Below are 27,635 nucleotides of genomic sequence, written 5' to 3'. Positions count from 1 at the left end.
TAAATAAATCTTTAAAAAAAAAAAAAAGAGCTGTGGTACATTTACACAATGGAGTATCGTGTGGCCATAAAAAAAAGAAGGAACTCTTACCCTTTGCAACAGCATGGGTAGATCTGGAGATTATTATGCTAAGTGAGATAAGCCAGTCAGAGAAAGACAAATACCATGTTATCTCACTTATATGTGGAATATAATGAACAAAATAAACTGACAAACAAAATAGAAGGAACAATGGTTACATGGAAGACACTACAGCTCTCAGAGGGAGGAGCATTGGGAGACTGGATGAAAGAAGGTAAAGGGATTAACAAAAAATCATATATACATAACACATAGAAACAGACAGCAGTGTGGTGATAGCCAGAGGGAATGAGGGGTAGGAGATAGGTGGAAGTGGACAAAGGTAGGGGAAATGGATGGAAAGAGACTTCACTTGGGGTGAACAGAGCACAGTGCAGTGTGCAGATGATGTTTTGTTTAGTTGTACTTGAAACCTGTATGGTTTTGCAAACCAATGTCACCTCAAAAAATCCAATTGAAGAAAAAGACACCTTCAGTATAAAAAAAAATTGAATGAACTAGTAATGTATGCAATGAATCTCAAAATCATTATGCTGAGAGAAAGAATCCAGGTTAAAAAGTATACATAAGCCCTGGCTAGTGTGGCTTAGTGGGTTGAGTGCCGACCTGTGAACCAAAGGGTGGCTGGTGTGATTCCCAGACAGGGTACATGCCTGGTTGCAGGCCAGGTCCCCAGTAAGGGGCGCTCAAGAGGCAACCACACATTAGTGTTTCTCTCCCACTCTTTCTCCCTCCCTTCCCATCTGTCTGAAAATAATTTTTTTTATAAATGTACATAATATATGATTCTGGTGGTATGAAACTGTACAAAAACAAATTATCTGTGGTGACAAAAATTGAAACATTGGTTACTAAGGAAATAACTGGGGCGGGGCTCAGGGAATTTTGATTATTATGTCAAGATTCATAAACTCATCCATTTAAAATAAGAGTGTATTTTGTTATTTATAAATTATGCCTTAATAAGGGTTTTAAAAATTTAAGTCATGAAAGAATTTAGTGTACAGCTTTTTGTATACATTGTAAACCTTATAAATTGCTAGAATAGGTAAGGAAGGAAGAAGTAAATGACTATGGAAAGTTTGAAGCATCTGTGATCATTATAGAATGTGCCTTTTGATTCTTTAAAAAGGCTAATAAAGCAATATAAGCACTATGTATCAATCAGTGTGATAAGTGTTTTAAATGGTTTATTTTATACCTTACAACAAGTCTATCAAGTTATTTTATATATTAAAAAAGTGAGGCTCAGAGAAGTTATGTAGTATGTCCAAAGTTAACAGCCAGAATTCCAGTTCAGATTGGACTCTAAAGCATCTTTTCTTCCTCAATGCTACCTTATCTTGAAATGCTTCATTGCTTGTGTAAAAAATTCTGGTTCAAAATTAATCTATTTTTAAAAATTCATTTGCAAATTAGTACTCTGAAAGAGTTATTCTGACATTTGTTTTAATGACAGGCTCTGCAAATTAAGACTATTGAGGAAAAAAATAAGGAATTCAGAGCCATACTGTTGTGGAAAGTCTTTTCAGTTGTGTAGCTTATAATAATATCACTAACTTACTAACTTTTGTTAGAAAATCCCAAATAGTTAATCTTTGGCTTCTCACTTACCTCAGGAAGATGTTCAGGAGAGCATAAAAGGAACCATTTTTGATTATATCATAATGTGTCCATATTGTGTAAGAGAATGCTTACTTATTAAGTACCTTGGATATAATACTGCATTATACATATGAGTGACTATCCTTGAGTAAGAGTCTCACTTATTGGTATACTTCAAGATGTCATTCATTCCCCACAGCTTCTTTTTCTTTTAATTTTTGTCGATGTGAGAGAGAAACATCGACCAGTTGCCACCTGTACACACACACCTCAACCAGGCATCGAATCTGTAACCTTTGGGTGTACGGGACAGTGCTCCAACCAACTGAAACACCCAGCGTGGCTCTCCAGAGCTCCTGGACAGCTCTGGCTCTGATGAGCCACTTCCTGTAGATAATGGAGTCACCTAGCAATCGCTGGCTACTTAATAAAATCTTACTAAATGGAATCCAGTAAAGTTCTTCAGCAATACCAAGAACTGTACCTCAGATTCCGAAGAAAGCCTCTCCTCAATCCACTTAGAAGATAATCCTTTACATATTTTTGTTTTTCTGAAAAGTGAGTTGTATGATTCATATGATCTCCCATAGGTTAATAAAGGACATATTCATAAACCTTTGAAAACATTTTAAACCATACTAATAATAATAGATCCCATGTAAGAATGGTAATAATATAGTTGTAACATATAATGAAATCTAACTTTCATATGACTGTTGCTCTTTTCCATTCAGATGTGACAGTGGTGTATCAAAATGGGTTACCTGTGATATCTGTGAGGCTACCATCCCGGCGTGAACGCTGCCAGTTCACACTCAAACCTATCTCAGACTCTGTTGGTGTGTTTTTACGACAACTACAAGAAGAGGATCGGGGAATTGACAGAGTTGCAGTTTATTCACCAGGTACAGTCACCTTCATTGCTAATTCTCACCCATCCTTTCCCCCCAAACCACCCACACACATATACACGTAGCTGCAAAAGAGTCCCTTACTCTTAACTTTCTTTGCTTAGCCAGTGGCAGGAGAAAAAGTGATTTCTCTCCCATTGATTCTCAGAGTATAACTGTTCAGTTTTAACAAATGTATATACATGGGGAGTCTCATTCAAAAGCAACCCACATATAATGCCATAGGCATTTTATATTATTTAGACCTTCTATCATTACCTTAGGCATAGAATAAATTTTTCCAGTGGTTGAGCACTCATCTCTGGAGATATGAAATATTAGTACCTCTTTAGATTTTCTTATGGCATTCACATAAAAGTTTACCAAAATAAAAACATATTATTTTAAAAAATTAAAAGTAAGGCACTAAAAATTCCCATTTGACATGATACCTATTTCATTTATTTATTTTTTAAGTGCCTTACCTTTTTCCCTGTTTTTACTTTATAACATTTTAAATCTACAGAAAACTTAAAAGGCTAATACAGTAAGTACCCACTTACCCTTCACTTGAATTTACCAATTGTTAACAATTTTCCATGTTTCCATGCTCTAAATATTATAAATGTACTTAATATTCAGCTCATCTAGTAATATAATTAGTAGACCCATTTGGTGTACCTTGCTAACCTAGCATTCATCCCTAACAAATTATTGGCATCTAATCAGCAACCACACTGAGAAGTACCATATATTAGAATATACTGATTTTTTTATTGAACCACCTTCCATCATAGACAAATATAAGATGTCCCAGTGACACTAGATTTCCAAATGAAATTTAAAAGAGATATAACTTTTGAAATCTATTTTGAGAATTACTTGTTCCTGACCATTCCTAAATAATTATGACCATATGACAGTTTAAATTTTCACATTAAATTTTTTTTCACAGATGGTGTTCGAGTTGCTGCCTCAACAGGGATAGACCTCCTCCTCCTTGATGACTTTAAGCTGGTCATTAATGACTTAACATACCATGTCCGACCACCAAAGAGAGGTAAAATGTAACCCTGAAAAGGTCAGAGGAATGTGAGAAGGGCTTCTGGAAAAAACTTAACTTCTCCCTGGATAACCTTGAGAAACATACGATATTCAAAGAACACTGAAAGATTTATAGACAGACTCGTTTCAGTTGAAGAACTCATTGAGTGCCTGGCACTTGGCTAGTACATTGACTGAAACTTAAATTCTGCCTAGACATCAGAAAGCTTATTACCTGATTCTGTCACTGTTTCACGTAAATGAATGTTCTACATAACTTCAGCTCAGCACCTTCCCTCCATAAAGGCTAAAAGTCATATTGTTTTAATAACATTATAGGGGGAATCTTTTAAAAATAAATTATGGACTTCCCTGTCCTCTTAAATATTTATAATAGGAATTAATCCTTTTTAAATTTATTTATTTTTTTATTGTTCAGTTACGTTTGTCCCCATCCCCTCCCCCCCGTTGCTCTCCCCTACAATCCTTTTTTGTTGCTGTTGGCTCTGGGTCATCAGCTGGAAGTCCATTATTACACAATAATAGTCCTTAGGAACTTCTGATGTGTGTACATGCTTTTATACAGAAAAGTCAGGTACTTGCCTCAGGAGTAAATTTTAAGAGGGTGGCCAAAAACTTAATAATCAAAATAAATAATATTTTAATATTATGCACCATTGCATAATATTAATATTATTATTAATAATAATATTAGTTGATTAATAATATTAATATTATTAATGGTGCATAACAATATTATGCACCATTTAAAAAAACAAAGTTAATTTAAAAAACATGGTGAACAAAATATCAATATTTTAAATAAAGGTACAGTGTTGCTGATTTTTCTTTGTACCCCAGGCTCCAATATGGCTCTGTACAGTACTGATGCTAAATAGCCCTCTAAAATAGCATTTTGAGTTATGCCTTCTTTTTAATCACTTTTCTCTCTTTGGCCTTGATATTTATTGTCACTGACTGCTATTCTTAATGCTCCTTCCACCACCACTATCCCTCTATCAGCCTACTAGGACATCCCCATTTTTCAATTCTGCTTTTTAGAATTGTGTCTAATACAGAAAAAGGTCTGAGTAAAAATGTAAGCATTGATTACCTCCAAAGTCTGGTCCACATCTACCTTTAAAACTTTCCTCTTGCCCTGGCTGGGGTGGCTCTGTGTATTGAGTGCCGACCTGCGAACCAAAGGGTCACTGGTTCAATTCCCAGTCAGGGCACATGCCTGGGTTGTGAACCAGGTTCCCAGTATGGGGCGCACACCAAGCAACTATACCTTGATGTTTCTCTCCCTCTCTTTCTCTTTCTAGAAATAAATCTTTAAAAAAAAGACTTTTACATGTTGCCTACTTTTCTTCCACCCTGTAGTCCTTTGCTCTTTCCTAAACTATGCCCTGTCAGTGTTTACTCATCTTTCCTCTGCTTAAGATGCCTTCCTCCTTTTTTCCTAACCTCCTGCCCAATTGTCAATGTCAGCTCTCCTATGAAGCCTTAATGATGCTATTTATTCTTTCTTCAACTCCCAGCCAACCAGAAGTGAGTAGTTGTCTTTTTTCTGAGTTATTATTCCTTCCTTTGTAAATGCTCTGAGGGAAGGCCCTATGATACTATAATCCCCATTGACTCAGGTGGTCTTTCTATTTGAGTGAATTAAATGAGTTCGTAGCATTTTGATTTTTCAAAGGCCAGATTCTCTTCATGTTTAAGCTAATTGAGACAGAACTAGCTAAAAACACATACACACACACAGAAAAAGATAGTAAGGATGCAAAAATGTCCTTTAAAATAGTAAGGCATTCCTGAATCAGATTTTATTAAGTTGGAATAGTTGAACATGTAGACCAGGAATTATTAGCTGTACGTTAGCTATACCTACATGTTTTTCTTCTCTGATTTTTATGCTAGAAGTTCTCTTTAAAATAATAGAAGTACTGGCTTGTTTTATTCTGTTTTTGTTGTGTTCTTTAAATTTGTTCTTTTTTTCTCCCAGCTTTATTAACACACAACATTGTGTGAGTTTTAGGTGTGCAGTATAATGGATTGATACACTTATATGTGTTGTGAAATGATCACCACAATAGGGGTAGTTAAATGCCTCCATCACCTAACTATCTTGCTTTCTTATGGTCAGAACATGTAAGATCTACTCTCTTAGCAGCTTTCAAGTATATATACATCATAATATTTTTAACTACAGTCACCTTGTTGTACATTAGATCCTTAAAACATACTCATCTTATAATTGGAAGCTTGGCACCCTTTGGTTGACATAGAACTACCACAGGATCCAGCCATTTTACTTTTGGGAGAAAATGAAATCAAGATCTCAAAGAGACAGCTGCACTCCCATGTTCATTGCAGCATTATTCACAATAGCCAAGATATGGAAACAGCCTCAGTGTCCATGTATGGATAAATGGATAAAGAAGATGTAGTATATACATATGAAGTTTGTCTGGGGAAAGCCCAACCTTGTTAGTATAACAAGAATGGTTTGTGTGACATCGATGTAACCTGGCAGCCAAGGAGAGTGGATTGGAATGTGCATGTGTGAACAATGATGACTTCACTATACTAGTCAGTGGGGGCCTTTGAGTGAGCATGTGTACTGTGTGGCTATGGGATTCAAAATGACTGAGTAGAGCAATGCATCAAAAAATCTGCATCAAATTTCTGTTAAGCTTGAACATTCCTCTGCAGAAACTTATTCAGATGATTCAGAAGGTAGCAGCTATGGGCAACTGTTGATTGACAACTTCATCACGACAGTGTGCCCACCCATGCATCACATCTGGTGCAGAGTTTCTTGGCAAAACATTAAATCACCCAAGTGACTCATTCCCCCTACAGCCCAGATTTGGCACCCTGCAACTCCTGGCTTTACCCAAAACTAAAATCACCTTTGAAAGGGAAGAGATTTCAGACCATGGATGAGATTCAGGAAAATACAGCAGGGCAGCTGATGGCAATTTGGAGAAGTATGGAAGGTCCCAAGGTGCCTACTTTGAAGGGAAGTGAGGCATCATTGTCCTGTGTACAACATTTCTTGTATCTTGTGTCTTCTTCAATAAATGCCTCTTTTTCATATTTTATGGCTGGATACCTTCTGGACAGACCTCGTACAGTAGAATATACATTTAGCCATGAGAAGGAAAGAATCCTGCCATTTCTGAAATGATGAACCTGGAGAGCATCATACTCAGTTATTTTGTGTGTATGTGAATGAAAGAGTTTGTTCTATTTAGACTTTCAATTGTATTAGTAAAATTTTTAAGTTGACTAATGTATTCCTATATAAAGTTTAACAATGAGGAAAGTTAAGATATGAGCTTCCATATATTGTATTATCACAAACTAGAAGTATTTTAATCAGTGAATGATTTCAACCATCTTGTCTAATACTGTTTTTAAAACAGAAATGAATGTTTTAGTTTTTAAAATAGAGCTACTCCCAACGAACAAGCAAAATACAACCAAAGACGCTGAAATTGAAAACAGGTTGACAGTGACCAGAGGGGAGAGGGGAGGGAATTTCAGGGGAAGGGGGGAAGGGTTTGAAGGAACTAGTATAAAGGACACATGGGCAATAACAAGGGGGACGGGGTGGAGACTGGAGGGAGGTGGGGAGGGCTGGGGGGCTGGGCTGGAATGGGGGTAAAGGGCAGAAAACTACTTGAACAACAAAACAAAACAGAACAAGGCTACTCCCAAGTTGAATAAGGAAAGTAAAGTTAGAAATTGCAAAGAGAAGAAATTATATTTCATTCCTTGGTAATCAATTTAGCAGCCTAACAGTTCTGCTTTAAATATTTCAGAACTGTGGAATATCTACCCAGCTTCCCTATAAATCAACTAGAATGTAAAGTTTGCAAGGATCAAAAGTCTGAAATTCATGGAATAATTGTAAATTAAAGTGTGAAATTTGGTAAACTCAATAGCAGCATTGATGTAGAATTTTTAAAAACCTTTTTAATATTAAATTCACACATGAAAGCATTCTCAGCTCTGTTAATTAGCCAGTGAGAGATTGTGCCGTTAGATACCCTCTCTCACAGAACTCAGGCAGTACTGTTTCAAGTCCATTAACATTTCGTTTTCCCCACCTTTTACAGCATAGTAAAGACAATCTTTTTCTCTTGATAAAATGTAAAATAGGTTTTAATTTTGTTTCCACCGTGTTATCTTCCTCTCCCTGTCTGAGGACTATACCTCTGGCATCCAGGTTACCAACTTTTTCAGTTGCATGGAGTATGAGAACAGGTTGAATTTCTGTACTTAAGAGGGAGACCAGTCACCTGGATGAGTTAGCAGATTTCTCTTCCCCTCATTGTAACTCTTTAGTGAAAAGAAAAAAAATTAAAGGCACTAGGTTTGGGATTTCAGATAATGAGGAGGAACACTGGGATTTTATATATACACGGAGCAGACGGAACAAATCTGTTTTATCTGATAGAAATTAAAGTAGTTAATGAAGAAAACTTTTCCAGGACAGTTGTTTTTTAACTCACTTCTTACCCCCTTTAGCTTTCACATCCCCCTCCTATTTTTCTTTTCCCTTTTTATGAATAGCAATTTAGAACTAACAGTGTCCTACCAGTGTTGTGTACTAGTAATCCTGAACTTCTCACACTTCCTACAGGCACTAGGCTGGAGGGCTCATTCCCATAGAATCTAATATAGGCACATTTTATGTTTCCATAGGATTGGCAGTCCATAGGTGTTATGGACCTTTTAGCATATACAGCTCTTATACCTAACCCCAAAACTGGAGGGAAGAGGCAGGAAAAAAACTGAAATGGAACCAGGGGGCAGGTCAGAGCAGTAAAGCTAGTTTCAAACTCCATTGCCTTCCTTTGCTTACTGTTAGTTGTACATGGCTAGACTCCCCTCTGACCACTGCAAGATGCGTGGAGTGACTGTTTTAGCAATAAAGGATCTTTATAACCTAATTAAATTACACTGGAGGGAAGAATATGGAAAGGGAACACAAAAAGCCTAATATCCCAGTCCATGTTGAAGTAGTAATTAGCTGTCTTCCTTTTAGTCTTGGGGAAGAGGAAAATATGCCCTAAATTACTAGTGTTGAAAGTTTTTGCGCCAAGGAGAATCATTTTGATTGGCACCACTAAACCCTTTCCCCCATGTATCCATCCAGAGGATACTGAAGACCTTACTTCTATCTTAACAATGTACATAATTTGAGAGAAAAGGTCAAGCAGGTAAACCAAATACCAATAATAACAAATGCTTTATCAGAGACTCAAATAGCTGAAGCCCTTCTCAAAACATTTTAGTAGCTAAAAGACTTTTCAATCCCCATTATTAGCACATCTCCCTGCCTTTCTGCACCTTAATTTTCCTGGCACTGGTGGCAAGTGCAGAACCATTAATAAGCAACTGATGTGCATTTTTAGTGAAGCATATATTAATCATTCAAAAGTGGTGTTGTTAAGCCATTAGTAGATTTATCTTCCCTGTTCCTATAATTTCATCTCCAAATATGTGGGCAGATTTTGGGGGGTCAGGGTTTTGAGGTGGTTGCTTTCCTTCACCAGCATAATACTTGGAACCATATTCTTCCTGTCAAAATAAAGCCTTGTCCCTGGTTTACGAGGGGGTTACCAATTCCTCATCTGCAAGATAACAACTCTGTTTTCAGCCAGGTCGAGAACTGAGCATCTGTGAGATCGATCTTCTATGAATTATCATTTTACAGTCTTTTCATTATATTAGACAGTACTATGGTTGCACATCAAATTTTTATTAGTCTCGAATAAATAATACACTCTCAAGTTCAACTTCCAAAGACAAAGAATGTATGGAAAAAGTTTTCTCATCCCTGTCCCTTCTCTCTACCAGCAAACACTGGTCTTAGTTCTTTTGTTTTCTATCCAAGATAGTCAATGCATTTGTAAGCAAATATAAATGTATGATCTTTTTCCCTTTTTATGCAAATAATTGCATATCATGCATAATGTTTGTGTCAATCAGGGTTCAATTGGGAAAGCAGCCACATGAATATTAAGGAATAAAAGATTTATTATAGGAATGTAGCCTTGTACAATTGTATGTGAAGCTGAGGAAGTAAAAGTCTGAAAAGGGAGCTTGAAAGATCAGAGAAAAGTGACCAATTTTTAAGTGATGGCATAGGTGGACAACTCAAAGCTTGCCAAAGAACCTAGAAATTCAGATGCATCCAACTATTAGGATAAGAAGGGCTGATGGAGAAATCCCAAGGACAGTGTTATCAAATAGAACTTTCCGTAATGATGAAAATGTTGTGTTTCCTCACTATCCAATATGGTAGTCATTAGTCACATGTGGCTATTGAGCACTTAAAATGTGGCTAGTGTGGCTGAGGAACTGAACTTTTGTACCTGGTACAGAAATGTTTGTTAATCATACCTATATAGGATTCATATTCCTCACTTACAAACTGTGGGCACCACCCTTACTTGTGCCGTTATTGTGAGGAGAGATAACATGGGGTAATACATATGATACAGTTGTGTTAACCACAGATAATTTTACCTTCTTAAGAGACTGAGTTTTTGAAAGGGCTTGGAGGGAAATATAAATATTGGTATAGTGGAAGCATTATAACTCAGCCCCAGGCCTGGGGGTTAGGAGACATGGACTCTGCCACTTTACTGTGACATTCTAGACAAGTTACTGCTTTCTGTGGTGCAGCTTCCTCTTCTGGTGACTGGAAAGTATACAGCTGTGTGCAAATGCGGGCTGCAACTTTAGTGCAGCATTAATTTACTGAAGTGTGCAAGATACTGTGCTAGGTACTATATCCCCCATTACTGCATCAGCTCTCCTCTAATCCAATTTGCTACCCTTATTTGAATTTTTTATTGATTGAATTTCTGTGATAACTATACTAATGAATATCTTTGAAGAATCTTTTAAATATATAGCTAATTCTGATTGTGGCCTTTTTTTTTATTTAAAAGGGCTGAACTTAGGCTGTATACCTAAAAAAATATCACATTAAGGCTAGTCTAAAATAAAAGCTTTATTTCTGATGCTTTAAAGAAATGACAGCTGAAACCAACTTTTTTTAAATAAGGTTCTCAAAACATAATTTTTTGATTTCTGGCAACACACACTACTCACAAAAGATACTGAATCAAAGAGTTTAATCTACTATTTTTTCAATCATTCTTGTAACTTTATGCCCTTCAGACCATGAGGTCCTGCATGAAGTCCATGCAGCTAGCTATTCTGTGTCTTTTCCCAACAGGAAATAAATAAAAACTGGTGTGGTAGGGGAAGTGTATGGGAGCTAAGATTATAGGATTATGGTGTTTTTACTTATACCTTTGCATTTACAAATTTGAAATACTGTAGTTTTTCCTCAGGTGTTACTAAAGGGAAAAATATCATCACTTTAAATGGCAAGGCCACAGACAGAGATCAGAATTTTAATCAGAACGATCAGATTGATCCTAAACATCTCTCCTAGTTTTTAACATACTGCCTTAAGTTTTGTATCCTTATCTAATGAAGATTATTGTTATTATTTGTAAGTTCATATGTAGCATTTAAACTTCCAATAATATAATGGTGAATGTTGGTTTCAAGATTTTCAAGTTGCCCAAATACGAGTATAGTTTCTAGGATTTGTAGATACCTCCTCTTAAAAAAAGAACTATTAATTCCCTGCAGTTTCTCACTGCAAGCGGATCCCTATTGTGGGTGAATCTGACTTGTTCTTATTGTCTAATAGTCCCAGGAATAGCAACTCTTTGCTTAGGGCATACATTAAAAAAAAAAAAAGTAACCTCTTTCTTTCAGACCTCCTAAGCCACGAAAATGCAGCAACGCTGAATGATGTGAAGACCCTAGTCCAGCAGCTGTACACAACACTGTGCATCGAGCAGCACCAGCTAAACAAGGAAAGGGAGCTGATCGAAAGATTAGAGGATCTCAGAGAGCAGCTGGCACCCCTGGAAAAGGTACAGACTCAAATCTCAGACTTTTCTCTTCACTGGTATTTTTTCCAGAGCATATATGTTTGCTGTTTTATCTCCACATATGTTTGCTTTTTAAGGTAATTGAGCTGTGTCAATCAATCTAGTTTTGGGGACCGAATCATAAAAAAGTTCCAAAGTTAAGAAAGAACTTAAAAAGAAATAGTTTGGAGTCTTGATAATGAACTTAGAGCTCTGTGGTCTAAATGTCTGGCCTTACCCAGATTTACCACCATTACAACAAAGATTGAAATAACTGCTGATTAAGAAAGGTTCTGAATACAGAGGGTAATGATTTTAGTCAAGTTCGTAATTAGGTAGAGTATTATACAGCTGTTAAAAATGATTGTGTAGCTCTAATATGTTATAGAAAACTATTCATAATATTTTATGGAACCTAAATTATAAAATGTATGCATATAAGTGTACCCAGTTTTAAGTACATTATGCTCTTTATACATACTTATGTATTTTAAATATATATAATATGCTAATAAAGAGATTATGATTGGTTTTCCTTCTTTTCATTTATCTGTTTTAGAGTGAATATGTGTCATTCTTATTTTTTAATGATACAACAAACTATAAGAGATTAACGAAGATACAAATATTCTCTTTATGTTGTAATTTTTCTAATTTCTTTAAAAATAATCAACACACATCCTAAGGTTGTTCTCATTAAGTGTAAGGCCATTAGAAAACTGTGATAAATTAAACTTTGAGGAACTGTTGTGAAGGGGGATCAGATTTAAATTTGGTATTTTCAAAATGTAAAGTATTTTTTAAAATACCTGCTATAATAAAATAATTATGATCCTATATTAAGTATTTACTACCTGCCAGGAATTATTCTGAGTATTTTATCTGTATTCTGTTAATCCTCAGAACAACTCAATAATGGAGTTGCTGGTGATTTGCAGGCAGGGCCTGAACTCCTCCCCTCTGAATCCAGAGTCCGTGCTCCAACTCACTGTGCTGCCCACTAGTCGGCCCTCAGAGTAAAAACTGAGACTAGATTAAATTTTATATATGGTGGTGAGGGAACTTGTGCGTGCTTTCATGTCTCTCTTCGCAAAGAGCGGAATCTTGTAGGTGGATGAAGAGCTGTTGAAACTAACTTACTCCTGTAGTTTCACCGTATTTTCAGCCACTTCTAGCATGAAACACAAAACGGTGTCCTAAAAAATATTAGTCCTTCTAAATATTTTATTCAGTGAAAACAATAGGTACTATTTAGGAAGACAAGCTATATTTAATAGAACTGAGACTAACTTGTATCTTGATTTTGAGCCCTGTTTCTTTAGTGACCATAGAACAGTTTAAATAAGAGTTTTAAGTTGATTCTATTGAAAGTGCTTTACACACTATCATGTGTGCTCCATAGGTACGAATTGAGATCAGCAGAAAAGCTGAGAAGAGGACCACTTTGGTGCTATGGGGTGGACTTGCCTACATGGCCACACAGTTTGGCATTTTGGCCCGACTTACCTGGTGGGAATATTCCTGGGACATCATGGAGCCAGTCACCTATTTCATCACTTACGGAAGTGCCATGGCAATGTACGCATATTTTGTAGTGACACGCCAGGTAAGAATTCCTCTTCGAGTACCTTTTTATGAGAGAGTAATGAAATTTTGCTTGTCAAAGTAGTTCTCTTTTCTCATGTTCTTTCTAAGGCCGGTTTCCTGTAAGTAATCATTTATATGTAGGTGCGCACATATGCCGGTTATGTATCAGGCATATTTAGATGCTAAAGAAGGAAATAGATATGAGATATGACTTCTGCCCTCATGAAGCTGACAGACTATAAAGAGGGCCATATAAACCATTCAGGAAAGCATTACATTTGGGAAAATATGTTACAGTAAGTAATAGAACAAGAGGGAAAATGAGAAAAATGGGCTGTAGGATAACTTGTTCAGCTAAGTTGCTTGGCTTTTTACATATTGTGTAATTAATTTAACAAATAGAGCAGCCCCAAGCTTTTTAATTTTATTTTTAATTCTTGCAATGGAGAATTGGTGATACCTAATCAAATTATTAAACTAAAATCTGGGGTAACTTCTAAGTTGTTAAGCAAATGTGAGTTTTTGTACTTTTTATTTTATGGAAGACAGACAAAAATTAGATATATGTTCATTTTATACCCTTGGCCTATTCTTTATCAACAAAGGCTCACTTATTAAACATCAGTAGCATGCCCTGGCCAGATGACTCAGTTGATTGGAACACCATCCCATGCACCAAAAGACTGCAGTTCAATCCCTGGTTAGGGCACATACCTAGATCATGGGTTCGATCCCCATTTGGGGCATGTACAGTAGGCAACCAATCAATGCTTTTCTCCCTCCCTCTCTCCCTTTCTCTCTCTGTTAAATCAATAAAAACATATCCTCAGGTGAGGAATGAATGAATGAATAAATAAATAAATATCAGTAGCTAGAACTAATTTTTGTTGCCAATGCAATTTTTTTAGTAGCTGGGAAGTCCAGAGTGTCGCTTTAGGAAGTATGAGGGTTTGTTTTTTTTTTAAGTATATTTTATTCATTATGCTGTTATAGTTTTGTCCCATTTTTTTCTCCCCTTTATCCCCCTCCACCCAATACCCCATTCTCTCTAGCACTCCCCACCCTTCAGTTCATGTCCATGCGTTGTACATATAAGTTCTTTGCATTCTCCATTTCGTATATTATTATTTACCTCCCCCTACCTATTTTGTACCTATCCATAATGCCTCTTATTCCCTCTGCCTTTTCCCCCATTCTCCCCTTCCCCCTCCTTACTGATAACCTTCCATGTGATCTCCATTTCTGTGGTTCTGTTCCTGTTCTAGTTGTTTGCTTAGTTTGTTTCATTTTTTTAGGTTCAATTGTCGATAGTTTTGAGTTTGTTGTCATTTTAATGTTCATAGTTTTTATCTTTTTCTTAGATAAGTCCCTTTAACATTTCATAGAATAAGGGCTTGGTGATAGGTTGAACTCCTTTAACTTGACCTTGTCTGGGAAGCACTTTATCTGCCCTCCTATTCTAAATGATAGCTTTGCTGGATAGAGGAATCTTAGATGTAGGTCCTTGCCTTTCATGACTTTGAATATTTCTTTCCATCCCCTTCTTGCCTGCAAGGTTTCTTTTGAGAAGTCAGCTTATAATGTTATAAAAACTCCTTTGTAGATAACTCTCTCCTTTTCTCTACTACTTTTAAGATTCCTTATTTTTAATCTTGGCCAATGTAATTATGATATGCCTTAGTGTGTTCCTCGTTGGGTTCAACTTCTTTAGGATTCTCTGAACTTCCTAGACTTGTATGTCTATTTCCTTCACCAGATTGAGAAAGTTTTCCTCCATTATTTGTTCAAATAAGTTTTCACTTTCTTGCTTTTCCTCCTCTTCTGGCACCCCTATGATTCGGATGTTGGAACATTTAAAATTGTCCCAGAGATTCCTAAGCCTCTCTTCATTTTTTTTGAATTCTTGTTGCTTCATTCTCTTCTAGTTGAATGTTTCCATCCTTATGTTCCAAATTGTTAATTTGAGTCAGAGTTTTCTTCCCTTCACTGTTAGTTCCCTATATATTTTCTTTATTTTGTAGGCATATTCAATCATTTCTGTGAGCATCCTGATTACCACTGTTTTGAACTCTGCATCTGATAGGTTGGATGCTTCCTCATTGCTTAGTTCTTTTTCTGGAGTTCTGATCTGTTGTTTCATTTGGGCCATATTTCTTTGTCTCAGCAAAACTGGTATGTTGTAAGGGGTGGAGGCATGGGTATTCACAAGGGTAGGGCAACCCACATTACTGAGTTGTGGTGCTATATGTGGGAGAGGGGCCAGAGAGGGAACAATGCTGCTTGCTGGCTTTCTCCCCACTTTCCATCACTTTCCCCACTTCCCACATGTGAATTGTGCTCTTTCAGGTGCTGCCCCGGTGCTGATTCCCAATTGGGTGGGCTTGTGTATATTCTAGGACCCTGTAGTCCCCTCCAACCAACTTTCCTGTGAGATTAATAGTTTCCCCCACCACTGCAACCCCCATAGGTTTTTACAGCCAGAGGTTTTGATGCTTCATTTCCCAGCACTGAAACCCTGGTTTGCATAGACTGTCTTGCTCCCCAGTTGTTCCTCCTAGTTTATCTGCATGTGAATATGGGACAGCCCAGTCCACCAGCCGCCACATTGCCTGCCTTGTCTGCCATCACCACCTTGCTGTACAGCCTCTCTGCCCTGGCTGCCCATCTCCGCCCCTCCTACCGGTCTGAATGAATCCTTCTTCTTTAACTCCTTGTTTGTCAGATTCCCATACAATTTGATTTCCTGGCTGTTCTGGCTGTGTTTTGTTTTAAATTGGTTGTTATTCTTCTTTTGGTTGTGCGAGGAAGTGAAGCATTTCTATCTATGCCTTTATCTTGGCCAGAAGCCAGTATGAGATATTTATTATCACTTGTTATGTATGTGATACCACCACAGATCCAACCTCTCTTAAATTAAAAAACAAAATTGAAATAGGGGAAACACATGAGAAACTTTTTCTGTTTTCCTAGGAAACAGAAGAAAGCTAAGAATTGTTTCTTTTATATTTTTATATGGCTGCTATTAAATGTAGGCATTTTGCTTCTGTTGTTAGACCAGTGATCATAGGCCTATGTATGTGTGGAAAGGTGAAAACCCAAGAACATTATTTAACCTTTCTGATCCTCCCAAACTTGTCTAGTAGAGAAGAGAGTTAGTAAACTGTTCATGTCTACCATTGTTTACTCATAGTCTTCAGCACCTAGTTCCATGTCTGGCTCATACTAGTCACTGTGCAAACAAAAATTAATAGCCAGGTCAGTTGTATCTTAATCAGAGCTCTAGACAGGGCTTGCATATATCTATCTCTTGTGTTCCTTTCCCTCTCCTCTCACCCTTCTTTCCCCTTCCCTCATCCCCCTTTCCTCTTCTGTCTTTGCTGTCCTTTCTTCCTCTGCCTTGTACAAAGTCTGTCCAGAAAGTATCCAGCCATGCACTGTTAAAAAATAAAGACATTCCTTGACAAAGATACAAGATACAAGAAACATTGTACATGGAACAGTGACACCTCAGTCCCCTTCAAAGTAGGCACCCTGGGATCTCACGCAGTTCTCCCAGTCGCCATCAGCTGCCCCATCATATTTTCCTGAATCTCATCCATGTTCTGAAATCTCTTCCTTTTCAAAGGTGATTTTAGTTTTGGGAAAAGCCAGAAGTCACGTGGCACCAAATCTGGGCTGTATGGTGCCTGAGTCACCTGAGTAATTTCATCTTTTGCCAAAAAAATCTGCACCAGACATGGTACATAAGTGGGCACATTGTCGTGATGAAGCTGCCAGTCACCAGTTGCCCATAGCTGCAGCTCTCTGAATCATTCAAATAGTTTTTGCAGAGGAATGTTCAAGCTTAATGCAAAATTTGATGCAGACTCATTGCTGTACTCCCTTAGTCATTTTGAATACAATGGCCACACAGTACACATTCTCATTCAACAGTGTCTATCACCCCACTGACTAGTACAGTGAAGTTGTCATTGCTCACGCATATGCATTCCAGCCCACTCTCCTTGGCTGCCAGGTTACATTGATGTTGCACTAACCATTCTCATTATATTAACAGTGATTGGACTTTTTCCACAGACCTCATATACACACCCCTTTAATGGGTTCTTCTTAGTATTGATTGAAGTCCAAACTTCTTAGCCTGCTAATGTGTTCAACCCCCCTGTGTATGTACTGTGTGCTCTAACAAATCAAATTATCTTTTTTAAGATTTTATTTATTTATCTTTAGACAGTAGGGAAGGGAGGAGAAAGAGGGAGAGAAATATCGATGTGCAAGAGAGACATTGATCTCTCACACACCCCCAACCAGGGACCTAGACCACAACCCAGGCACGTGCCCTGACTGGGAATTGAGCCAGTAACTTTTTGGTTTCTGGGATGATGCCAAACCCACTGAGCCATACCAGTCAGTGCTCAAATTATATTCTTTATTCCCCGCCCAAATACCCCATTTACCTATACTCAACTTAAAATTCTTCTGAATTCCTGTAAGTACATTATGCCTCTCATTTTCCTCATCCTTTGCTATCTTGTATTATAATTATTCATATATCATGTCTTTTCCCTTATATTATGATATCTTTTGACACTAGACATTTAGTTTTTTTCAATTATGATTGCCTAACACAGTGCCTTACATCTTTAATAGCCTACCTGTACTGCTAGTTAAATGCTATACTTCTGATTCCCAGAGCATTTTTATTGTCCCCAAGTGACAAATTGCAAAATAGCAATAGTAAATAATGTAGTTTTAGTGGTTTGTTAATAGGAAACATTGGCCAAATAAAATATAGAGATTCTTGTACTAAATACTCTTTTCAATATTCATATCCATAATTAACACCCATGAAACAAAATGCTTGTTTAACATAATTTTAACTCTTCTAAATTCTTGTTATGATGAGATACTGCTTTTGCTAGCAACCTAAATATATCCCAATAGTATATTACATTCCAAAGAATCTTTTTTATGTTCTTTTTTTTAATATATTTTGTTGATTATGCTGTTACAGTTGTCCCATTCTCCCCCTTCACTCCCCTCCCCCCTGCCCACCTCCTCCCACCCCCAGTCCCCCTCTTTAGTTCATGTTCATGTGTCATAAGTTCTTTCGCTTCTACATTTTCCACACCATTCCTGCCCTCCTCCTATTTTCTAACCTATTGTCTATGCTACTTATTCTCTATATCTTTTTCCCCTCTCTCCTCCCGCTTCCCTGTTGCTAACCCTCCATGTGATCTCCATTTCTGTGATTCCACTCCTATTCTCTTTGTTTGCTTAGTTTGTTTTTGTTTTAGGTGTGCTTGTTACTAACTATGAGTGTGATGTCTTTTTTTACTGTTCATATTTTTTATCTTCTTTTTCTTAGATAAGTCCCTTTAACATTTCTTATAATAAGGGCTTGGTGATGATGAACTCCTTTAACTTGGCCTTATCTGAGAAGCACTTTATCTCCCCTTCCATGCTAAATGAAAGCTTTGCTGGATAGAGTATTCTTGGCTGTAGATCCTTGCCTTTCAGGACTTGGAATACTTCTTTCCAGCCCCTTCTTGCCTGCAAGATCTCTTTTGAGAAATCAGCTGACAGTCTGATGGGAACTCCTTTGTAGGTAACTGTCCCCTTATCTCTTGCTGCTTCTAGAATTCTCTCCTTCATTTTTACCTTGGCTAATGTAATTACGATGCGCCTTGGTGTGTTCCTCCTTGGGTCCAACCTCTTTGGGACTCTCTGAGCTTCCTGGACTTCCTGGAAGTCTATTTCCTTTGCCAGAATGGGGAAGTTCTCCTTTATTATTTGTTCAAATACGTGCTCAATCTGTTGCTTTTCCCCTTCCGATTCTGGTACCCCTATAATTCGGATGTTGGAACGTTTAAAGATGTCCGGGAGGTCCCTAAGCCTCTCCTCATTTTTTTGAATTCTTGTTTCTTCATTCTTTTCTGTTTGGTTGTTCCTTTCCTCCTTCTGGTCCCTTCCATTGATTTGAAACCCAGTTTTCTTTCCATCACTATTGGTTCCATGTGCATTTTTCTTCATTTCACTTATTGTAATCTGCATTTTTTTTCATCTAATTTATGACCAAATTCCACCAATTATGTGAACATCCTGATCACCAGTGCTTTGAACTATGCAACTGATAGGTTGGCTATTTCTCAGTTGCTTAACAAAATTGGCTCTGGGTCTTTTAACTCTTTGAGCCATCTTTTTAATTTAATTTAATTTTTTTTCCTTTGGTCCGGTCGCGCCTGTTACATATGAGGGGCGGAGCCTTAGGTGTTCACCAGGGCGGGGCACCTCAGTCGTTGGGTTGTGACGTAGTATGTGGGGGTGAGGTCCGAGAGGGAACGATGGCACCTGCTCCGCTCTCACCAGGATTCCAGTCCCTTTTGCCGCTTCCCACAAGCAAATTGGTCCCCTCTGGTGCTGGCTCCCGGGCGGGTAGGCTTGTGCACTCTCTTGGACTCTGTGGGTTTCTCCAAGGAGCCTCCTGTGAGGCTGATAGAATCTCCCGGCCTCAACTCCCACAGGTGTTTTTAATCGGTGCCTTCAGGCTTTGTTTCCCAGTGCTGGGTCGCTGGGATACGCAGTCTGTGTCGCGCTGCAGGTTTTCGTTAAGTTCTGCACGCGAATGTGCGGCTGCGGACAGCCAGATGCCTTGTGCACCGCACTGGGTCTGCTTGCTGCCTCCCGCACCCACAGTCTGCCACCGGTCGGTCAGCTGCGGTCTGCGCCCTGCGCACATGCATCTGCCAGCCACCGATTTTTCCTGCCGGTACCCCTCGACCCCTCTTTGTAGGCCTCGGATTCCGCCCCTCCTTACCGGACTGGATGTATGGTATTCAGACTTCTGTTGGGTTCATTTCTCTCTGTTCTGGTTGGTTTTTGTTCATAAATTCTTGTCCTTAGTTTTGGTTGCGCGAGGAGGTACAGTGTGACCACCTATGCCTCCATCTTGGATCCTCTCCCCAAAGAATCTTTATAAGATGACAATTTCCTGGAAATCATAAAATCAAGTGCGATATTAAATTTACTGATTAATTTTCAGTATCAATTTCTGTTATGAAAAAAAAATGAGCCTGACAATAAGAATTGCCATTCTGAGCTACTTCAGCATGCATGTGGACCACCCATCCAATGCCTTTTCACCACCTAGCCCATGCCTTTTCATCAACAGGGATGTTGCCTCCTTGGGGAGAAAATTGGATCTTGGGAGTAAAACATCTTAGATGTTTATAATATATTAACATATATACAGTGTATCTGTAGTCTTAAACCTTTTAGGGGGATGAGGGGTAATCAGAAAAAAATATTTTAAAAGGCTACTTAGGGGGACAGTAATGAAAAATGAGTAAAGAAACACTGATCTAACCTTTAGTACCCTTTGTCATCTCAGTTCCAACAACCATCATTTATATTACTCCAGAAGACCACTTCAGTGACTATTCAGGACCTTCTTTCCTGGAACTGCCCTACTTGTAATATAAATTAGCATGCTAACTTCTGACTACAGTTTATTTTCTGTCTATTGTTCACTCACTTTCTGCTTTGACTTCATCCAGATCTTTAGGTTCCTGATATCCCTCTCTTTTTACTATTACCTTCCTCATGTGTTACTTTCTTTTCTGTCAAACTTAGATCCTATTGTCATCCTCTTCTTAGTATCTTAAAATCCCATTGACTTTCCACCATATACACTCTATAAATTCCTAATCTTGGATGAATGTAACCATTTATCCTATATCCAGACTACGGAACATTGCTGGAGAAAAATCATGTGACTATGTGGATTTCCTTCCCCCTCCTCCCCACAGTAGTTATTCTGAGACTTCACCTTAAGCTCCCCATATCACCCTTAATGTTGCCTCTTCGACAATATTGAGGTAATGGATATAAGCTTTCTAGTTCCTAAATCTTTGAGTGTAACAATATTTGCACCAAGTGCCACACTATTTACTTTGAGCTCAAATAAGAGGTGGCATTTTCCTGTTCAGGGCTAGCTCCTCTACCAGTTTTCTGCCCCACCCTCCACAGCCACTTCCAGTATCTTACTCCAGTTTATTTTTTGTGTTCCCTGTGTTGTCAAACAACCTCTCCTTCTCTGATTTCTTCCCTTTATAGCCAAGCTGTCTGCTGAGTGTAGTATATAGTTGTGAATGCTTGTTGCCCAAAAGAGGGAGCATAGACTATATTTGAATAAATTTATGTGTACAGCTATATTCTAAGCAAAGATGGATAAGTAGCCTAATATCAACAATTTAGATGAAAGCAGAGGGCTTTCCCTCAGTTTTTAATCCAGCAATTATCCCTTCAGTCAGTATTAACTGATGATTCAGACTTCAATTCTATCCATTTCCAAAGGCTTTCTAGTACCTTTAGCTACTATTTACCTATTATCTGTCCTCATCAATAATTAAACATTTACTTCTGCTTCTAGTATGGCATACTAGGTAATCAGGCCAATGCTCCCATTAGGAAAAATTAGAATAATTAGATGAAATATTAAACACATCTGCCTGTGGACACCTGAGAGCTAACAAGATAGAAAAAATTACTAGGCAAGGACCTGAAGAAGTAGAGTCCCAGGAAAGTGAACTGATAATAAGTGTGCTTATTCCTCTGGTTATTTACACTAATTAAGGAGGGTAAAGCTGAAAAGCCAAGAAGCAGAGCCATACTTGATAATCTAGAAGGACCAAAGCCACAGAATTGGTGTCCCAGGATCACTAAAGGAGATGAAACACTTTTTTTAAATTGAATTAGAGAGAGAGACATTGATTTTTTAGTTCCACTTATTTATGTACTCATTAGTTGATTCTTGTAGTTGTCCTGACTGGGACCTGAAACCATGGCATATTGGGACAGTGCTCTAACCAACTGAACCTCTAAAGGCTACTATTGTAGAATAAGGATAGATCTGTTTTAGGTGCTCCCAGAGACTGTAGCTCATCTTCAGTCATCTCAATCCCGCAATTAGATTAAGGTAGTCCTAGAATTCTGGTGAGTACTAGATGAGTACCCATGTTCACAAGTTCTAGGCAGGAGCAAATATAAATCATCCCTGAGCAAAGAAGTCAAGAAAAAGATACAAAAGATACAAAGATTGCAAAGAAAGAAAACTAACATTATTCATAGATGTTATACATTTAAAAACATATAAAAACATGTAAAAGTTAATTGTTTTGAATCCCTAAGTGGATTTCATAAGATTACTGGGTAAAAGGTCAATATGCATAAATCAATGGCTTATCTATATGCCAACAATAGTTAGAAAATGAAATTTTATAAAAGATGAAAATTCAAATGACTGTTTTGCCATTTAATCATTTTTTATTCTTTTATTTATTATACATCAATTACAGTTGACATACAATACTATACTAGTTTCAGGTATATACCCCCATGACCAGACACCATGTAACCCACCAAGTGATTACCCTGATGAATCCTGTACCCATATTACACCACATCTAGCTACCAGAATACTACTGACTACATTTCCTATGCTGCACTCCACATCCCTACAACCATTCCAGAACAACCAATTTGTACTTCTCGATCCCTTTACCCGCTTCACACCCAACCTCCCTCCCGTCTGGCAACCATCAAAATATTCTCTGTATATATGAGTCTGTTTCTGTTCTGCTTGATTGTTTATTTTGTTTTCACATTCAATTGTTGATAGATGTGTATTTATTGCCATTTTATTGTTCATATTTTTATCTCTTCTCTTCTTCCTCTTAAAGAACACCCTTAAACATTTCATATAATGCCGGTTTGTGGTGATGAGCTCCTTTAGCTTTTTCTTCTCTGGGAAGTTCTTTATCTGCCCTTCGATTCTAAATGGTAGCTTTGTGGGTAGAATAATCTTGGTTGCAGGTCCTTCCTTTTCATCACTTTAAATATTTCTTGCCAGTCCCTTCTGTCCTGCAAAGTTCTGTTGAGAAATCGACTGACATTCTAATGGGAACTCCCTTGTAGGTAACTAACTGCTTTTCCCTTGCTGCTTTTAAGATTCTCTTTGTCTTTAACCTATTGCATTTTAATTATGATATGTCTTGGCATGGGCCTCTTTGAGTTCATCTTGTTTGGGACTCTCTGCATTTCCTGGACTTGTATGTCTATGTCCTTCACCAGACTAGGGAAGTTCTGTCATTGTTTTTTCAAATATGTTTTCAATTTCTTGTTCTTTTTTCCTTCCAGCACTCCCATGATACGAGTGTTGTTAGGCTTGAAGTTGTCCAAGAGGCTCCTTACATTATCTTTATTTTTTAATTTATTTTTCTTTTTGCTATCTTGATTGGATGTTTTTTGCTTCCTTCTATTCCACATCACTGATTTGATTCTTAGCATCATCTATTCTGCTGCTGATCAATTTCTCTTCATTTCAATTAGTGTATCCTTCATTTATGACCGGTTCTTTTTTATGGTTTCTATGTCCTTTTTCACGTTGTTAAAGTTCTTACTAAGTTCCCTGAGCATCCTTATGTTCATTGTTATGACTTCTGTATCTGGTAGTTTGCTTGCCTCCATTTCAGTTCTTTTTCTGGAGATTTCTTCTTTCATTTGGGGCCCATTTCTTTGTCCAAATTTTGGCTGCTTCCCTAAGTTCTATATATTATATAGAGCTACTACATCTCTTGGACTTTGTATAGTGGCCTTATAGTTGCCTTGTAGGGCCCTCTGGTACAGCCTCCCCAGTTATCTGAGCTGGGCTCTCCAAGTGCACCTCTGTGTGGGTTGTGTGCACTGATTTGTTGTAGTTGAGCCTTAACTGCTGTTGGAAACACTGGAGGTATAGACCCCCAGGCCAATTGGCTGTGAGAACTGGCAACTACAGTGGAGGAGCTGCTGTGCAGGAGTAGGACCTGCTTCAGTGGGGTTTTGGTGTTCACCAAGTCCACCCCTCCAGTATGTCATTTGTGGAGGTGGTAGGGTTGTAATTCAGCATGGTCTAAGGCTGTCCACCAGGTGGTACCAGATCAGTCACTGCCTGTTCCCTGCCTGGGACTACCCAGCGCAAGCTACAGAGCTATCTACAAGTAGCTATCTGCTACTTGTGTTGGGCTTGGAGGTACCCAGAAGAGGCCAAGCTGCACACCAAGGCTAGGGCTTAATGAGAGGTAGGTGGTACACTAGGGCCAGATGCTGCTTATTTGCAATTTGTGAGCCTTTGAGAGATTGTAGGAAAGTCCTTAAAATGACTTTTAAAAATACCTAGAAATAAATTACACAAAAAATATGCAAGACCTCTATGCAAACAAAACAAAGCATAAAATTAAGGAACACTTAATTAATACAATGATACAGCATGTTCATAGACTGGAAAGTAAGTACTGCAGAAATGTCAGTTCTATCCAAACTGAAATGTTTGATTCATTGCATTCCCAGTCAAAATTTCACTGAATTGGGGGAAGGGTAAAAGATTTCAATAAACTCCTTCTAAAATTTATATGAAATGTGAAGATTTAGAAAAGTCAGGAAACTTGAGGAAAAACTAGGTAAGCAGATTTGCTCTATTAGATGGAAGACTATATATAGTTTTAGTTATAACACTGTAGTAATTAAGATAGTGGCACAAAGATGAACAAATAGTACAAAGGAATAGAAGAGAAAATGTAGAAACCAGCACAAATTAACTTTTGGTTTTAGAAAGATGGCACATCAAAGAAAGGAGAGTTTTTTCATAAGTGGTGTAAGGATAACTGAATACCTAAATAAAAAATCAACCCCATCCTTACACTGTAGACAGAATTAATTCCAGATGTATTACAGATCTAAATATGAAAGGTGGCACAATAAATCTCCTGGGAGATAATATAGGAGAATATATCAATTACTGTGGAATAGGAAATGACTTCTCATGTAGAATGAAAAATGCTAACCATCAAGATAAGAATGATAATTTAGACTATATTAAAATTAAGAAATTCTGTTTATTAAAAAAACACTATAAAGAGGGTGAACAGACTGGGAGGAGATATTTGTATTACTTATCCAGAGTAAACTCATATAAACAGATCTTACACTTCCGGCAAGATGGAGGCATAGGTGGACACACCATACCTCCACCCACAACCAAGATTAGAACAACAACAATTTAGAGGTAGAATAACACCCAGAACTGATAAAGAATTTATCTGAATGGAAGTCGTGCAGCCAAGAAGTTGAAGTAGACCTGTTCATCCAGACCGGTAGGAGGGGCGGAGACGAGCAGCCGGATGTGGAGAGCAGGGAAAGTTGGGCGCATAAGGCAACTGGGAGTGCGTAAGCCATCTGGGGCATGCAAGATCACAGCAGTGGACCCTGAGTACGCAAGCGGCAGCTGGCGGACCCAGTGAGGCGGCAATTGTGGACCAGGCAGAGCGCGCAACCCAGGATCCCAGGGAAGGGACCGAGGTCCCACAGAACGGAGCTACCACCATTGTTCCCTCCCGCCCCCGCCCCCACATACAACGTCACAATCTAGCACTGGGGTGCCCAGCCCCCCGTGAACACCTAAGGCTCTGCCCCTCACCGTAACAAGAGCAACCAGACAAAAAAAAAGAGAGACAGACAGACAGACAGACATGTCTCAAACAGAAGAACAGATCAATGCCCCAGGACTCATCCTTTTGAGCGACCAAGAGATAGCCAATCTATCAGATGCACAGTTCAAAACACTGGTGATCAGGAAGCTCACAGAACTGGTTGATTTGGGGCTCAAATTAGATGAAAAAATGCAGGTTACCATAAAAGAGATGAAGGAAGATGCACAGAGAACCAATAGTGATAGGAAGGAAACTGGGACTCAAAACAATAGAGTGGACCAGAAGGAAGAAAAAAACAACCAAACAGGAAAGAATGGAGAAATGAGAATTCAAAAAAACGAGGAGAAGCTTAGGAACCTCCAGGACATCTTTAAACGTTCCAACATCCGAATTATAGGGGTACCAGAATCGGAAGGGGAAAAGCAACAGATTGAGCACGTATTTGAACAAATAATAAAGGAGAACTTCCCCATTCTGGCAAAGGAAATAGACTTCCAGGAAGTCCAGGAAGCTCAGAGAGTCCCAAAGAAGTTGGACCCAAGAAAAAACACACCAAGGCACATCATAATTACATTAGCCAAGGTAAAAATGAAGGAGAGAATCCTAGAAGCAGCAAGAGATAAGGGGACAGTCACCTACAAAGGAGTTCCCATCAGACTGTCAGCTGATTTCTCAAAAGAGACCTTACAGGCAAGAAGGGGCTGGAAAGAAGTATTCCAAGTCATGAAAGACAAGGACCTATATCCCATATTACTCTATCCAGCAAAGCTTTCATTTAGCATGGAAGGGCAGATAAAGTGCTTCTCAGATAAGGTCAAGTTAAAGGAGTTCATCATCACCAAGCCCTTATTTTATGAAATGTTAAAGGGACTTATCTAAGAAAAGATAAAGAAAAAACATGTATAGTAAAAGGACAGCAAAGTCACAATTATTAACAACCACACCTAAAGCAAAACCAAAAGAAACTAAGCAAACAACTAGAACAGGAACAGAACCACAGAAATGGAGATCACATGGAGGGTTAGCAACAGAGGAGTGGGAGGAGGAGAGAGGGGGAAAAGGTACAGAGAATAAGTAGCATAGATGGTAGGTTGAAAATACACAGGGGGAGGGTAAGAATAGTATGGGAAATGTAGAAGCTAAAGAACTTACAAGTACGACACATGGACATGACTAAAGGGGGGATATGGGTGGGAGAGGGTGTACAGGGTGGAGGAGAGTGAAGGGGGGAAAATAGGACAACTGTAATAGCATAATCAATAAAATATATTTTAAAAAAACAGATCTTACAAATCAGTAAGAAAAAGGCAATCCAATAGAAAAAAATGGTAAGAGGTTTGAATAGTCACATGTAAAAGAGGATATGCAAATGGCAAATAATATATGAAATGAAAAAGCTTCAACCTCAAGAGTGATCCTACAAATGCCAGATATCTTTAAGAGAAATGAAAACATGCACACAAAAACTCATACATGAATGTTCGTAGCAGCCTTATTCATAGTAGTCAAAAAGAAGAAATAGCCCATATGTCTATCAGTTGATGTATGGATGAATGAAATGTGATATATCCATTTAATGGAATATTATTTGGCAGTAAAAAGAAGTACTGATACATGACACAAGACACAAAAGGCTACAAAATTGAATAATTTCATTTATGGTATATGAAATGTCTATAGAATATGCAAATCTATAGAGTTAGAAAGTAGATTAGTAGTTGCCTAGAACTGCAGGTATTGAGGGAGATAGGAAGTGACTGTTAAAGAGTATGGGGTTTCTATGGGGGGATAATGAAAATGTTCCAAAATTGATTCTAGTAATGGTAGTGTAACTTTGTGAATCTACAGAAAACCACTGAGTATTATACTTTAAATGGATGAATTGTATGGTATGTGAAATAAATCTTGGTAAAGCTGTGTTTTAAAAA

At 38.1% G+C, this 27,635-nt stretch overlaps 1 protein-coding gene across 6 annotated transcripts in view; it reads left to right on the top strand.

Annotated features, from left to right (window-relative positions):
- MCU (mitochondrial calcium uniporter) overlaps nt 1-27,635 on the top strand; it is a 235,299-nt gene that overhangs the window by 198,378 nt on the left and 9,286 nt on the right. For all 6 annotated transcript variants that reach the window (XM_036026813.1, XM_028511834.2, XM_028511835.1 and 3 more), the window contains 4 exons: nt 2,421-2,591; nt 3,532-3,636; nt 11,439-11,599; nt 12,999-13,202. In XM_036026813.1, the coding sequence (XP_035882706.1) occupies nt 2,421-2,591; nt 3,532-3,636; nt 11,439-11,599; nt 12,999-13,202 (641 nt within the window). The remainder of the gene's footprint in view (nt 1-2,420; nt 2,592-3,531; nt 3,637-11,438; nt 11,600-12,998; nt 13,203-27,635) is intronic.

Source organism: Phyllostomus discolor, chromosome 5 (genome assembly GCF_004126475.2).
Source record: "Phyllostomus discolor isolate MPI-MPIP mPhyDis1 chromosome 5, mPhyDis1.pri.v3, whole genome shotgun sequence".
Lineage (NCBI taxonomy): Eukaryota > Metazoa > Chordata > Mammalia > Chiroptera > Phyllostomidae > Phyllostomus > Phyllostomus discolor.
This window is presented reverse-complemented; position numbering and strand designations above follow the sequence as displayed.